General features: G+C 42.8%; 1 protein-coding gene across 1 annotated transcript in view; it reads right to left on the reverse strand.

Annotated features, from left to right (window-relative positions):
- The window catches only part of DMRT1 (doublesex and mab-3 related transcription factor 1), a 57,270-nt gene that overhangs the window by 15,780 nt on the left and 25,710 nt on the right, over window positions 1-15,780 (reverse strand). Inside the window, exon 4 of the mRNA XM_048292840.1 lies at window positions 8,549-8,708. Coding sequence (XP_048148797.1) covers window positions 8,549-8,708 — 160 coding nt within the window. The remainder of the gene's footprint in view (window positions 1-8,548; window positions 8,709-15,780) is intronic.

Here is a 15,780-nt window from a genome sequence, read left to right on the forward strand (position 1 = left end):
AGTCTCAATTTACTGATACGTGAAGTGTCTTGGTTGCGTTTTGCACCGACTTCCCACTTACGTAACTGGAAAAAGGCATCTACTATTTTATCTTATTCTCAATGACCTTGTGTCCACACTGCAATTGAAAGGGCTAACACAAGCACGGAGAACATGTCCAATCCCAGCACATGGCCATGTGTGCAGTAACTTCCATAGTTTTTGTATTTCAAAGCTCCTGCCTAAGTTTTCCCCAAATCTTCTACTCAAAGCTTCATCTTCCAAGCTCTAGGAGACATTCACACATAAAACCCCCCACAAAACCCAAACCTGTTTAGCACTGTTTCAGTGGTTACCAGCCACCTGCATCATCTCTTTGAAAAAAGAATTTTCTGAAAATAAGTATCTACTTCACTGAAGAGATAACGCTAAAATGCAGCACTTTAACAAAATACTGAAATATTTATTAAGAAACAGCATAAACATTAAGACAGGGTCCCACCAGAGAAATCTGTGAGGGTATGCAGTCTTTGTACACAGAATGTGCACATAGTGTATCTATATATCCATGTATATCGATATAGGCACCCACACACGAGTGCAGGTATGTGTAGATTATATATATTATATATATAAAGCTAACTTTCAGTCCTCAGAAAACAAAAGCTATCCCCATATAACAGCCAAATTCCTACATAACTCAATTTCGACATCTCATCTGGTGTGAACTGCACTCATTTCTAGTGTAAACCCCAGCGCGCTCTGCAATGATATACTGTAATGTCACATCGCAATCTGGATTTACTATAAAGGGCTGCTGACGAGTTTCAGAGCAGTAAACATTGCTGCGAGGTGTATTTCACACTGAGCTGGTTTTTATGAAGAACACTTCACCGCCCAGCCACGGCACTCAGATGATGAATGGTGAAAGATGCATGACAAGCTTCATCATTGTTTGTAAATCTTAACTGTTCCTGCTCACTAACTCTGCAGGCAATTTTCAAAGACAGCGGCCGACAGAAGGACAGCACAGCTTTCCTGAAGGTTATTCAATCTGTACTTGGCCTGAGCTATGCCTGTGAGGAGCACTGGAAATAAACTCATCGGCTACACTGAAGCATAGAATTAAAAATGTTTGACGGGCAGGCACACAGACAATTGCCAAATTAAGAAAGCCCATTAAGTAGCCTTGGTATCTCTCCCCTACCCTGGTCCGCAGGGTTACATTCATCATGTGCAGGGAACAAACTTCGGTATTATTTACACATGCAATATAAATATGTATATTTATAAAACAGGCATAGTGAGTTATGAGCTGTCTGGTCCTGCTCCCACGCGACGATTCATTGTTATCCTGTGCGTTACACACAGCACTCCAACATCCCCCAGCAACTTTGCCCACTGCTTGTAGGAAAGCTACTTCTCTTCTGTCAGAAGTTTGCTTTTGTGGCAGGGGAAAGGGAAAGACAGAAAACTCCTCATAGCATGCAAGCACGGCAGTGGGAACAGATGCTACTCTTCTTTGTTTCCCGAGATCATTCTGGGAGCAGCACCATGGACTGCAACAACCCCTTGCAAAGAGTCACAATTCAGCTCCCTGCAAGAAGCAAGGCCAGCCTACACTATAGAGCCTTAATAATTATTTTTCTTCTCCCTTTTTCTTTAGAGCTCAGTAACAAATGCTTCTTTTGCTAGAGTTTCTCACAATCTGCACAGGGGTAATTTATAAGCAGAAGCTGCAGAAGAACTGCAGCTCAGATGGAGACTCTTACCTGAGCTGCAAAACTGGCATGAACTGCAAGGTGGTCTAGCCAGGCTCTCATGCACTGAAAAGATTATAGCTGAATATGGAGCTCTCTCTTCTCTTAACCAGACAAGTTACGACATAAATATATGCATATATGCAGAAATTTAAGTCCAGGGGTGCAGTGGGTATAACCCACTGGTCTCTCAACATGTGGCTCTAAAATGCTTGTAACTGCAGGAGGCACTGAGAAACCTTCCTCTGCTAAAACAATGTAAAGCAGAAGAGAGGAGGTGTCCAGGGAAAGCTAACAGAGTCATTATGTACTCCAGGATAGCAGCCTGGCAGGTGCACAGAGAGATGCTGATGCCCTGTGCAGGACCCAGCGCTACCAAGGTGGCACCACTCTCCCACTGCCGGCTCTCTGCTGCACCGTCAGTGAGGCTTTCCTGACTGGGATTGATGGGACACCACAAACTTCTTTTCATAGAAGGCAACTGAAGAAAGCAAATGTAGTGCTTTGGATCTGGCACCTGCCTTGGCCAACTGTACCACTGATGTGAGCTTCCTCAGAACAGGACTTTCCTCAAACCCTTGCTTTACCACCTCAAGGCCTCCGACTCATAACAAAATGCAGGCTTCAATTTCAAAAACCCTGCACCCTTCGATCCACACGAAATACTAAACAACAGACAAATACATCCCATGAAGAAAAACTTCCTCTGACAACTACCCAGACTGACCCCCTTCTGGGTGCATGTGGTTTTGCAGGTGTGGGGGGATGGGGTGCCACTGGCAACTGCTGAGAGTTCAGGCTGTCCCACTCTCTCTTGCTAGGATGCTGAAAAATGAAAACATTCACACACAGTTTCCATGAGAGCTTAAAATTCCTGCTAGGGGATTCTAAAGCCGCAGTCCAGAAATATCTGTTTTTATACAAAAACAGGTGGAAAGCCTTCAAAAAATAGTTTTTTCTACTGCTCTTGAGGAAGGATCAGCAGCTTCTCCCAGATCAAAGAGCAAGCGTTTGTCAGTCGCCCTGACATGAATCAGCAAAACCTGTGAATCAGCAAAAGTCATGAAACAAGCCTGTAATTCTGCAATCACCCAGTGCAAAGCTGCTCTGTGTGCTTTTGAGTGAGCATAACATAAATGCTGCATTTGGAGAAGAAACTACTAAGATGAGCCCTTTAATGGGGACTGAACTAAAGCAGAATACAAAAAAAATGCTCATATTACTTTATTTATAGGAACTCCCATCAGACCATATAAAGTTGTTTTAATATTGTTCAAATCTTCACTAATACAACCCCATTTAGAACACAGACCAGTAATTAATTTATAAAAAGGCTTCAGTACACAGAAAAACAAGTTACCAGAGCTTATACTGAATATGCCTCACATTCCCAAATGTATTTTGACAGCTGCTATTACAACTATTGAAATTATCAAGTATGATTAATACCGTCATGAATCAGGGTTAGCAACCCGATTAGTTTAAAAGATAAAAAAATGGCCACACTCAACAACTGTCTGTTCAGCTACAACCAAAATTCAAATTTTTATTGAAAATGACATGTTAAAAAGTCATTTGCCTAAAGAGATCGATAGAACATTGCAGTGCACATGCAAAACCAGCAACGTAATTAAGGCATGAAGAAATGCAATACGAAGTCTGCTCACCATCCTTGTAATCAGTGCCAGAGGGAAGCTGCATGCAGCATAGCCATTGAGGACTGTAAGGAGGAGAAATGAGAAAGCACAAAAAAAATAAACAGCTGCCCCAAGTTCAAGTGACCCACTTGAACTAACTCTTCAAGATCTACAGATTTATATCATCACCCCTTTCCTCTTCTTCGGTGTTATTTCAAAACCTATTTCTAAGAGTTTGATGTAAAATGATAGTGGAAACTAGAGTCTTGAGTTTTCAGCAAACACTGCTTGCTCTTTCATCATTAAGGACAAACATTCTTGAGTAGAGGTCACTTTTCAAGCAAAAGATGGAGACAGACACATACACATAATACATAAGCTAAATACGGCTGAACTTCTGGGTGCAAACTTTCATCCTCCCCATACACTTTGCTGCTGAAATCCTTCCAAACTCAAAACGATTTCTGGTGATGCTCTACAAAGAGGTAGAAAAGGAGTAGAAAGACAGAGTAGAAGAAAAAGAGTAGAGCAGGAGTAGAAGAGGTACATCTCACACCTGGTAACACCTGTACTGCCTGGGACTGAAACAGCTATTCTTAAGCTTACACAGATTGTGGCTAGCCAGCTGACAGAAGAGAATTTGGGCTATTTGACACAATTGTTCCCCAGTTCCTAAGCACTTTATTAGTACAGCTTTGTCAGTGCATCTTCCCAGCCGGCTGCAAATTAAGAGCAGACAGGGGCAAGGCTTTTTGCTGTTCCTTGAAGTAATTTCTCAGCCATATCAAACCAGCCTGCTTTGTTTGCAGAAGCCCAGCAGTTTGGCTGGGCTTCTCCTATGACTCAGTACTGTTGTTGATACAGCATCCAAGCAGAGAAGCAAGGACGAGTCTTTAAATGCAGATCCTGGAAACGTCTGTGTCGCTTTCATTTCCACAACTGGGGATACCTGCTATTTGAATTCTAGAGAAGACTGTGAACAAGTGTTTTAGTGCTGGAAGCTGTTACGCTGATACAGAAAACCTGAAAACCTGTTACCAGAAATGTTCTTCTTCATAAAATGGTGTTTGCTTATTTACACAAAATTGCTGATGTTTTCTGCATCAAAATATCATCTTTTCTTACATGTGTTTGGGAGAACTTTCAGACTCCTACTTAATGTTTAAGCTGCAAACGCAGCACTGCTCAGTGCTTCATTCCTTGTGTTTCCAACACGCATGACACCTAGGACAGGAAAACAGAAATTCAAACCTGTCCAGAAGCTAGAAAAAAATTTTAAATGCAATATATCTTTTTCACCATGGCCAGACATGTGGTGTAATTATCTCAACATTTCACGCAATGATGACAGACGAGGTTTTACACTACACCAACTTTAAGACCAGGTAACTACTCTAAAATCTGAAGTGTCTGCAGATACAGGGATGTTTATCCTTTGTATCTTTGTATTTGAACGTTAAATTTTTCTGCCACTTCCCCAAACCTGGAAAACACTTTAATACAGATAAGCAAATGCTGAATTTTCATGCAGTGGAAACAGGACACAGAGTGAGACGTGTGTTGCATGTGCTTTCTTGCTCTCTCAAACCAAGGGCTTGTGCAGGTTCTTTCACAAATAGAAATGCTGGAGAAGCTGACTGAAAAGCATGCAAATGTCCCACAGAAATCAATAGGAATGAAGTACTTGGCTTTTGGAGACGAAATACCTTGTCGTGTCCCACTCTCACTTCCCCTCTTCTCAACTTGTCTTCCAAAACTATGCTTTGGATGCACATGCACAAGATTTGACAACAACTTCTCATATGTATTTTCCTCACATTGCTTTTGCAGAAAAAAGGAGAAGGAAATATTCTGCACTACTGAGTATAAAATTCCCCTCCTACCTAGAAACTACCATCTAAAACTTAAAATTGGTGACCTAAGGAAGCCCTCTAAAAGCATCCTTTTGCCATTTGTCACCAGTTTATCAACTTTTTCTCCTCATTTTCCCCAGTTTCTCCTGAAAGGGAAACAGCTGTGCTTAGCTGGAAGCAAAACATTTTACTTGGAAACACTTCAGACTGCAAGGAGGTTGACTGATGGTATTTTGCCACTCAGAAAATGTCAGCACATTACTGTATGCAAGACACCGTAACATGCCATGATGGTCCTGCACAAGTGCTAGAAGCTTCCTGAGATCTTCACACCATTGACAGTGTAGATCAGTGATCTGCTAGTTCATCTCTCACCGCTTTTACTGTAGCTAGTCTAAGTAGGCAGTTAGCATACCAGAACAAAATTAGTTGAACGGTCTGACTCAAATACCAAGACAACACATGAACTGGCAAAGCCTCTACAATGCTGAAGTTGCAGCTGAAGTGTGGGTAATAGACTGTATGTGTGTGTTGCAAGACCACTGCAGGTTTGTGCCTGGGAATTTAACAGCCATTTTTTGCTTAAGATGCACATTTAGGATGTTTTGAAAATGTGGCTAAAAAATAATTTTTTTATTTTGACCTGCAGCTCTTCTAAGCACACTGTTACCCTCCTGCAAAATTTCTCGGTTAACCATACATAAGTCTTCAAAGAGATCTTAAAAATATAGTCACAGCCTTGCTGCAGGAGTTTAGGTGAAGTTTTACAGTCTACTTACATAGCAAATTAGATTAGATGATCCTCATGTTGCCTTCTGGATCTAAAATCCATCAACACATATTTTTAGAGGAACAGGAAGCCTCTGAGCATGATCACTTCAAAGATACAGAAGGAATGAATAAAATACGATTTGTTTCTTTAAAACATGCACTGGAGTTGTCTTCAGCAAGTAGCAACCACTAACCCTGCAGAAACATGTCACTTGGGCTTCATAACAAAGGAGTCAGGCACTGGACAGCCCAACAATCAACAGAGAAATACTTAAGAATGTGTCTTTTATAGGAGACAGCAACTGCAACATGTGCATCAATACTTTGGGGAAACGACCCACCCTCTTTAATACACAGCATCCACTCAGCACTCACACAGGTGACAATAAAGAGGCAACAAACCTCCAACCCTCTGAGGTCTGTGAAAAGCACCAGAAGAAAAATGTCATGGGAGAGTAAATCATGTATTTACTGCGGATGTTATTTTGTCTGTAGACAGAAAAAGTAAAAACAGTCATCTCCTCCAAGAATATGCATAAGAAAAAGGAAGATGCTTCTAAGAAGCCTGTTGGCTATGATCCTGCTCACAGGTTCAAATTTCTTCCCAAAAACATTAGTGCCTCTTTCACCCACTAGCTCCCTGCTATGGAAAAACACTTCTTCAGAGTCTGGAAAATGCTGTTTGATCTCAGTAAATTACATCTCACTGCTTGTCGGTTTCTGATTGATGGTGTAACTTAGGGAACAATATCTGTGTATGGAATAGTGTCTGGAGAAGCAGTCAGGGATTATTGAAAATACAGTATTTATGCAGTTTAAAAATCAGTGGAACATTACGTATAATTTTTTTCTAGAGTGATGAAAAATTACTGAAGTGCATTTGGGAACAAAGGGTATAAGGTCTTTTGTCTATTTTTAAAAACACTTGGCTGGTAAGACTTCTCAGTGAGTTAGTAGTGATGGATGCAAGAAAAAGTGTCAACTGCAGTTGAGCATAAAACCAACTGCTTCTCCAACCAATGGGCAGAAAGGAAGACGTCACTGTTCAGTGGTGGTTAGAAAAGAGGGAATAAAATAAAGCTGAAGAAAAGAGAAGGAAAATGAACCAAGGATCACTGATTTCTCTAAGCCATTTAAAACTACTAGAGAAGGAGGAGAAGTCTAAGGTTTTATCGCACCATGTGCTGTTTCTTCATCCATCTGATATGTCACAGTTAGTTGGAAGACTTTCAGAAACAGTCACTATGAAAGAACAACCACCTCCTCAACATAAATGATTCTGGAGTTAGTGAATACAAGGGCTCAGTGCTGACTTACACAAGCCACAGATACGACTTTATACACACTTCACCTTCTAAAACATCATTTGGATCCTAAGGTCCTGTCATGACACAACCACACGACACAAACTAAACAAACACCAGGACTTTAGCCACAGAAAGACCATTATGGAACCTACACGACATACATCCTTCCACCAGACAGAAAGAGGACAAGACGGATTTCAACGTAGAAGGAGAGAGAAGGAAATGAGGATGGATGCTGTTACCGGTGCTGTGACTCTGAAATAAAAAACCAAACAAAAACAACCCACTAAAACTTGGCAGGTGTAAAGTAAATGAAAAAAAATACTTCCCACAGACCTTACAAAATTAAACTGCTAAGTTCACTGATTGGTACAGAGAAACAAAACACATGAAAAGCTTATTGTCCTGGCTCAGGATATCTTTGAATGCCAAAGAGTGTGAAGATTTTGTTCTCTGTTTCTCTTCTTATTTCTCTCGCATCAGTTACTGACCGGATTCAGTGATGGAGAGGCAGCTCAGTGGAGTTGGACTACTCCAGCAAAGCCATGTTAACACCTGTGTTAGCACTGTCTGCTATGGGAGTAAGGGAACAAGGAAGCACGAAAAACACTGTCAAAACAACAAGGTAAATTCACCAGTGCTGGAAATTACTGCAGATTACAGTAATACTTAGGAGAGCCTGAAACACAATATGGAAAGGAAGATTTATCTGCAGTAGTTTTAAATTAAGCAACATGGTATGATGAGTTTGAAAAAAAAAAATGGAAGCAAGTCTGCGAAGGGCTTCATTATATGGTTGGGATGCAGGAGTAGCTCCTACATGTGGTTAAGAAAGGATGGCAAAGGCTCAGTGGGAGGCCTGTGGAAAAAATCACAGCACTTCTGAGAAGAAAGGTAATTCTGAGGTTAGAGTAAAGATCATTTACTCCTGTGAGAGAGTCAGGTGGTAAGCACCAAACACAGTAACCTCAAGTGACTGTACAACTTAAAAGACATACGTAAGTGCAGAAGGTACAACTGACTGGACTCCTGAACCATAAGGCTTCTGAAGTAAAAGACTGCATGACTGTACACCATCAGCCTTCCACCACTGCCACCACGCTACAAGCCTTCCAGTAATCAGCCACTATCTTTAAAACAGCTACTCTATGATGCTTAGCTTCCTTCCCAGCAGCAACCCACACCTCCTGGGTGCAGGTCCAAGGCAAGGTGGTGCCATGTACCCCAGTGGGTGCACTTACCTTTTGCTTTCAGCTCCAAGGAGGGGGTGTCCTCAGAGGTCAGGATTTGGGGGACGCACATGGGAGCGCCAACCCCCTGTCCCAGGTAGGAAGCAGGTGGGTAGTAGGAGCACATGCGGTACTGGGAGCTGACTGCGTGGTGTCTCTCCATACCCTTCACCTGTCAGAAGAGAGAAATGCAACAGCAGCCTGTGAAAGCCAAGCCCCAGTGCCACGGGGGCACCCCACTATCCCCTCCCTCCACCCCTCCACGGCTTTGATGGAAGTCACAGTGGGTGCATGGAAAGTAAAATTCTGACATGCTGGCCTTGGGTTTTTGATTTGGTGGGTTCACAGTCTGCCCGCACTGACCAGCTACAGGTGGTGTGGTATGAGATGTAACCCAGCAGCAGCAGCAGCAGCAGTAGCACACCTACGGCTGTTGTATCTTACTGCAGATGGAGATGCATCTGGCACACAAGCAAGTACCCTTCATGCAAGCAGCTTCCTGCAGAGTCTCCAGCTTATGGCAGAGAGAAGCGTAAGCTCCTGGCCAGTGTCAGAGGTGAAGTGTCCATCCAGCTCCTACACCTCCCCAGAGACTAACCCATCTCAGACTGGTGGTAACTGCTCTGCCAGGGACCTGCTGAGTGGCTAGGGAGGACAGTCCTATCGACCGACTCCCACAGGATATGCTCCATGGCACTGAGCAGCGACACACAAAAACAAACACACTGTTTTTCTTGCAACACCGTAAAATGGGAAAAATATTTTCCTGAGTTACCCAAAAAAACCAAGTTGTGTTTAGACTACACAAGAGCCGGTTTTGGAGCCACAACTGGACACCAGCCAGAAGTCTGCTGTGTCAGCAACATGTCCGTCAGATATGCCTTCTACCTTCCACAGACTGCAGCAAAGTGGCAGCACTCAGAAATCAAAGTTTATCCTACTCCGATGCCCTGAAATCATCTAAACCGATCTCCTCAGAGAAGTGGTAATGCTTTCATAAATTTCTGTTTTATGAAAGAACTATCAGCTACTATTATTTGTTACAAAGCCCTACAATGCAATGTGGCCTCAGTGCTCCAAAAATGCAGCCAAAACACTTCACAAGATTAACATTTTCAACAGGAAAGGTAACACTAGCTGGTTTCCCTAAGTATGCTGGGAAGTGACTGATTGAAAGATGAAAAGCTTCTGGGCAGAGACAAAATATCAGAGTTTTGCACCAGTTATTGATAGCAGTAGCAACAATAATGCACACCCAGCTATGCCATTACACAATGTCTGTGTAAGCTGACATGCTTGACAGCCTTTTCAGAGACGTCTCACCTCAGGTCTGCCAGCTCCAGTGTAGCTCCCTCGGGTCTGAGCCAGCAGTGCCTGGAGCCCTATCCCTCAGCCCTTCCCAGGCTGCAAAGCTCAGAGCCAGGGAGCAGCGGAGGCTGGGTGTGAACCTGCTGTCCCAGATGGCTGCCCCATGCCAGGAGACCTACAGGGTCTGGTCCTGGCAGTAGGAGCCACCAGCACCTCCCAGAATGCGGTCACCCCTTGTTTTCCAGGGGTCCCTGTAAGAACTCCATATTCATTTTCACATGCCTAGCTGCAAATAATGTGGCCCTGTTGGTGCTCTCTGAGGCAGATTTGCAGTGAGATTAAGTGCAGAGAGAGAGAGAGCATGGTGGCTGTTCACAGGGAAGCAAAGTGCACCTCTGCCTGACTTCTGACAGCAGCACACTCACATATTCTTGCACATGTACTGGGTGACTTCCTTTTAGCCTGTAAAAGTTAAAGAGTTTTTGTATTATAAATTAAAGCAATACTTAAAACTTTTGGTTTTCTACCTTCACATGCAGAAAAAGTTGCATCCAGAATAAATAGTAAATTAGTCTTCAAAATTTCAATGAGTCATCCTGAGGAAGCCTGAACTCAAAACAACCACTGACGTTGGCTCTCCTCTTATGACAAAGGGCACTCTCCTCTTTGAAAACAAGACTCCCTCAACAAAACCTTGCCTCAGTGCAATACAAACTGCCCAAAAGCACAATCCAAAGGGCATTCTGAACCGGCGTATCTGCAAAGCTCAACAGCTCTGGAAGTACTGGGAATAAAAAAGCTGGCAAACTCCTCTTCTGTCTGCTGTGTTGCACACACTGTCTTCCTTCCCCTGGTGGGGTAGGGCAGCACCCACGGACCACACATCTCCACCTCTCCCTTGTGCAAGGCCATGTGCACACATGTACAACTGAGAAAAGCTTGCCCGAAGGAGACAGCATTATTTCAGCTGTAACAAAATGGAGGGATCCCTCCCTGGCACTGAACCGCTCATGCACACGTTTCCCCTCCCTGTAGAGTGGATGCAGTGATCCGCCTCCTTTCAAGGATTTTTTTAGGGGTTTTCTCCATTTCTTAAAAAAACAACTCACCTAAAATCTCTAGATGCAATGAATTACTACTATTATTATTATTAGTGTGTGGTAGCTGGCTAGCAAGAGACATGTTTTATAATCTTATTACCCACACCAAGTCTATGAACCACAGTTCGACTGACAGCCAGAGGCTTGGCTGTGCAAAGAATATGCTGTGTATTAACCACTGAAGAAAATCTAAAAGCTTTTGGTTTTGTTTTATTAAACTGTTTAGAATCCACACCACAGTAAATCTGAACCATAAGGTTGCCTTTTTATAGTGCTTAGCAATCCTGTTTTACAGTAACAATAAAAAAACAACCAGTTGTAAAAATTCTTGACCTTAGCGCTGCCATTAAAAAGCGGGCTTAGGAGACCACTATCTCATGAGAAGGGACATTTGGTCTGTATTAACTCCTGCAGCTCTGTGGAATCCTTACACGTTTTTGAGTGCTAGAAAGGGAGATCAGGACAGCCATGGGGAGGCCCTGGAATATTCAGATTATTTTCAATCCGGGGCAGTTCAGCTTTCCAAATGCTAGACTCATGTACCAGGTTTGGGATCCTGTCCTAGGTCCTGTCCAGGGGCAATGCTGGGGTCATGCAGGTATCACAGGAGGAGAGTGCCTGGCGTTTTGGTGTCCCTTTCTGCCTCCCTTGCCCCTTCCAGCCCTACAACAAAGCTGAGACAGGCATGAGCTGGGGCAGTTCCACAAACCACTCTGGTTTGTATCACTGCAGAGTACACACCAAAAAAACAAGGCATATTTTAGGTGAGCAAGAGTTGCACAAGGGAAGGGCATGCATTAGTCTTTGCAGAGGGCAAGCTGAGCTCCTAAGTTGCTTCCCTTCCAGCCACACACTGCTTTGTGCCCTGCTCCAGCTGCAGGATTCACCAAGTAGCTCACAGACTTTAATGGGAGACACACATCATCAGAGCAGCACAGTTGGTCTACGGAACATTTACAGGTTCCCCTAAATTGTACAACACAGCACATAGTAATGTTTTAAAAGGTGTACTGCAAGCAACAGTGGGATGCTTACACTTCATGAACAAATAAATACGGCCTGATTTGAAGACCATGAGTGCATTGGAAATTCCTTCCCTGTGCCTTGCAAAGCCACCGTGAGGAATTGAGAGGCAGCTACAGTTTGCCCTCGTACAGATAAACTGGAAACAGGACTTGTTCATCACTGAGCAAAACAGTCAGTGCAGCCCTCCAGCTGTGTCCAACAGTGACAAAATACAAAGCAAAATCCAGGAAAAACATGAGGAAAACACTCTTGCATCAGACCATTCCTGCAAAAAACCTTTTATCAACAGCTGGTGGAAGAGCATGTAAAGCTCAGTTCCTCCTTCCAAGCTTCTGGCAGCATCTGCATAACCTCTACATATCTTTTCATGGAGAAAGAGCTGAGGGGAGAAGGTAGCCAAACCAGGAACAGGGAAGTGACAAAGCAGGCAGCAAGTGGTGACTCACTTCTCTAGCCTCAGAGACTAGAAAATGGTCCTGCCCTTCCCAGATACTTATTTAGGCAAAACATCACCTGTGTAATTCTTTTACTTGCAGGAGCTGCCAGACACGATCTCCTTGTGAGCCACTGTTATTTTAGCAGCAGCTTCACACTTCGCAGTTGATCCTGACTATGGGGTTTATTTCCAAGAAAAACAAACAGGAAGAGGTCATGGATGCTACTCCTGGGTGACAAGGGCTGCAAAAGTTTCAAAGCAACACAGGAGATCAAAGTGCAACCCTTCAGCTCTGCCACTGGTGTGCCACATGACCTTGGCCAAATCATGTTACCCAGGATTTCCATCCTTTTATTTCACCCATGAGTCAGCAACAGCTTCCTTCAACCAAACTCAGTAATTATGGAAACACCAGAGAAACTCTTAAAAGTTTAACACAGCCTTCTCCTTCTGTCTTGATCTTGAAGTCAATCTTAGCGGGCATAAAATTGCATTTGTGTCATTGCTTGTGAACAACAGAATTCACAGGTTGGTTTTTGGCATGGGCAAGAAGGCATCCACTGGACATTGAAATGGAAAATCAGGCATCAGTAATCTCCCCTCTGTCACCTGTGAGCTGTGTGACTGTGGCAAGTTATTTAACACTTCCCTGCCTCAGTTTCTGCATTATAAACCAGGTTTGCTGCTCTCTCCCACCTTGCAATACTGCGCATGTGCTGACCCCTCACAACTACTGTTGCACTCATGCTGCCCAAGGTGTTTCATTCCTAAAACCAGCTAAGCATGTTTTCCAGCACAAGGAAAAAATGAGTGTATGATACCCTGCCTTGACTTACTTTGATTTTAGCACAGAAAATACAAGACACATCTATATCTGTCCCTCCTTGATAGACAAACTTAATTAACCTTTGCTATTCTGTTCCAACCCATTCTTTTAGACAAAGGCAGTGACCCATAAACAATATGTTACCATCAGAATCTCAACTGCAGTGACACCTAGAGATATAGCCCTATCAGCAGTATTGGAAAATAAACCACTTAGATTAGCTCCTCCAAGAAATATGGATTGCATTCATGTCACACATGAGCTATCAGAAACATGAGGATACTTTTAGCATAAATCTGTAGTGTGAAGGGTATGTTATGAATACAGTAGATAATTCACTGCTTACACATAAAATTGGGACTGTCTTGGGTGACTTGCACAATGTGTATATATTTAAATACACATGCACACATTTTACACTGACTTGTGAAGAGTAAGGCTGCAATTTCTGTAAGAGAGACAGGCTTTTTGGAGGAAAAACTGGGCCAGAAACCAGAAGCAGGTGGCAGAAGTTGAAAAGAGCCATCTTTTTTTACTAGCCAAGTGGCTATTCTTCAAACTCCTAGCTGTCCTATCACAGTCATATTCTTCTGGATTGAGTAAAAGAGAATTTTTTCACATTTAGTACTTCTAAGAAATCCTTAAAAACGAGTTTCCTACATCAGCAATACTAAATATTTCGTTTCCAAATGGTAAATGTAAATCCCACATTAGAAAATGAGTTAAAATTTCCCAGTCTCTCTCAAGTATTTATTTTTGCTCTAAACTGGTGTAAAAAAAAAGCAGAGGTTCTAGAAGTGAGAATACCGGTTTGCCAAGTTGCACTAAAGGTGGGGGAAAAAAAATAAGAAAAATGAAATTATACAAAATTCTGAAATGTGTCCAAAACCTCCACACTAGCCTTAACCTTTCCCAGGACCAGGATGCCTGGACCTACCAAAGTAACAAAGAAAAAGCAGCCACTTGTCCCCAGGTGTGGGGGCACCTTCTGTATCTTGCCAGTTTTTAATGGTTTAGCTGTATGAACCAGAAGTTTTAACATTTTTTGGGGATGATGTTGACTCACATCGAGTCCAGATGAGACTCGTGCTGTGGATCACATGCCAGCACTCTGTCATCTTAGAAAATCAACTCTGATTGGATTCAGATGTGTCCCTCAAGGTTTTACTTTTGCTGTGATAGAAAATGCAATCACCCCATATATTTCTATTGCAGTGAGACCAGTTTCAGAAGCACCAACTTCCAAGTACATCAACCTGCTCTGACTTGCAATACTTTTGCTGGCAAACTGATGTTACTGTTAATTGGATTGAATGCACACAAACTCCCATTGTAATGAGCAAATACAAGAGCTTCAAAGGAGACTCCAGATGCTCACACAGGACTGGAGTGAAAGGAGATGTACAGTAACCACCAAAACTGCTACACTTCCTGCCAACCTAGGCTTGTCTCTGCCTCAGGTGCAACACCAGACATATCTGATTATCTGCCTTAGAGCTGACAGGAGCAGCAGAATATAAATGACCAAAGGAGTCTCAACCAAAACAATAATCTTCATTACGCTTATCAAATAGTGATGGATACAGCTTCTGGTGTGACTGTCTACAGATGAAGAAAACCTACAGAGAAATATACAAAATATTTGCACCTTTATGAATCTACTCAGGCATGTGAGCCCCTGCAAAGAACAAAGACTAATGAAATCTGACATTAATCTACATTAAAGATTCAGTGATTCAGTTTATTTGCTGATGCTCAATGATGCATTAATCCTCATCTCATCCCACACACACTCACATGTTTCCTCCCTGGCTATTCTCTTGTGCTCCTTAAATTCTGAAACAGCGGACAACTGGGCTGCTCAAGGCCTTGTCTGCATCCAGAAGTTAGCTTACATTAAATATGCAATTCTCCCTATGTGGTTAAAGTTGTTCTAGGGTCCATGAGCCTGCACGAAGTGAGCCTGGAAAAGCCAGGTGCCTTGTCTACCCAGCTTAAACTAGAATACCTTCCAGTGAGCACACCGATGACTTCTACACTCAAAGAAACCCTCCTGTGAGCTCACACCTGAGCAAGCTGCCCTAATTTGGTTACAGCAGGTATTGCCCAGCTATGATTCTGGCAAAGAAACAAAGATCAAAAACTTTGATTGAAACAGTTATAGCAATAGAACTTAGATAAGAATATTCACTCCTACCGGACTCTGGTTTAAAAAAGCCCATTCATGTAAAAAATAAATTCAGTCAGTACAACCAGCCCAGCAGAAGTCCCTGTGTAGGTAACAGCTATGTATTTCCTCTGAGAAAGAAAAGCATGCACAGGTTTGCCGGCAAAACCTCCTGAAGGTGTAAGCAAGGTCTGATTCCTCTTTGAGGATCATGCCTTGAATGAAACCCTCCTTTAATTCCTTACTGTGCTTGACAGAAAGCTCATCAGTTATTCATCCCCCATTTAACACTATTTCTGTGATCTTTCCTGGCTGGTAATCCGCATGCACAGAATCAATGTTTAACCATGTGCAGCAACTGAGACCTCGTTCCCCTTGCAA

Source organism: Corvus hawaiiensis, chromosome Z (genome assembly GCF_020740725.1).
Source record: "Corvus hawaiiensis isolate bCorHaw1 chromosome Z, bCorHaw1.pri.cur, whole genome shotgun sequence".
Taxonomy (NCBI): domain Eukaryota; kingdom Metazoa; phylum Chordata; class Aves; order Passeriformes; family Corvidae; genus Corvus; species Corvus hawaiiensis.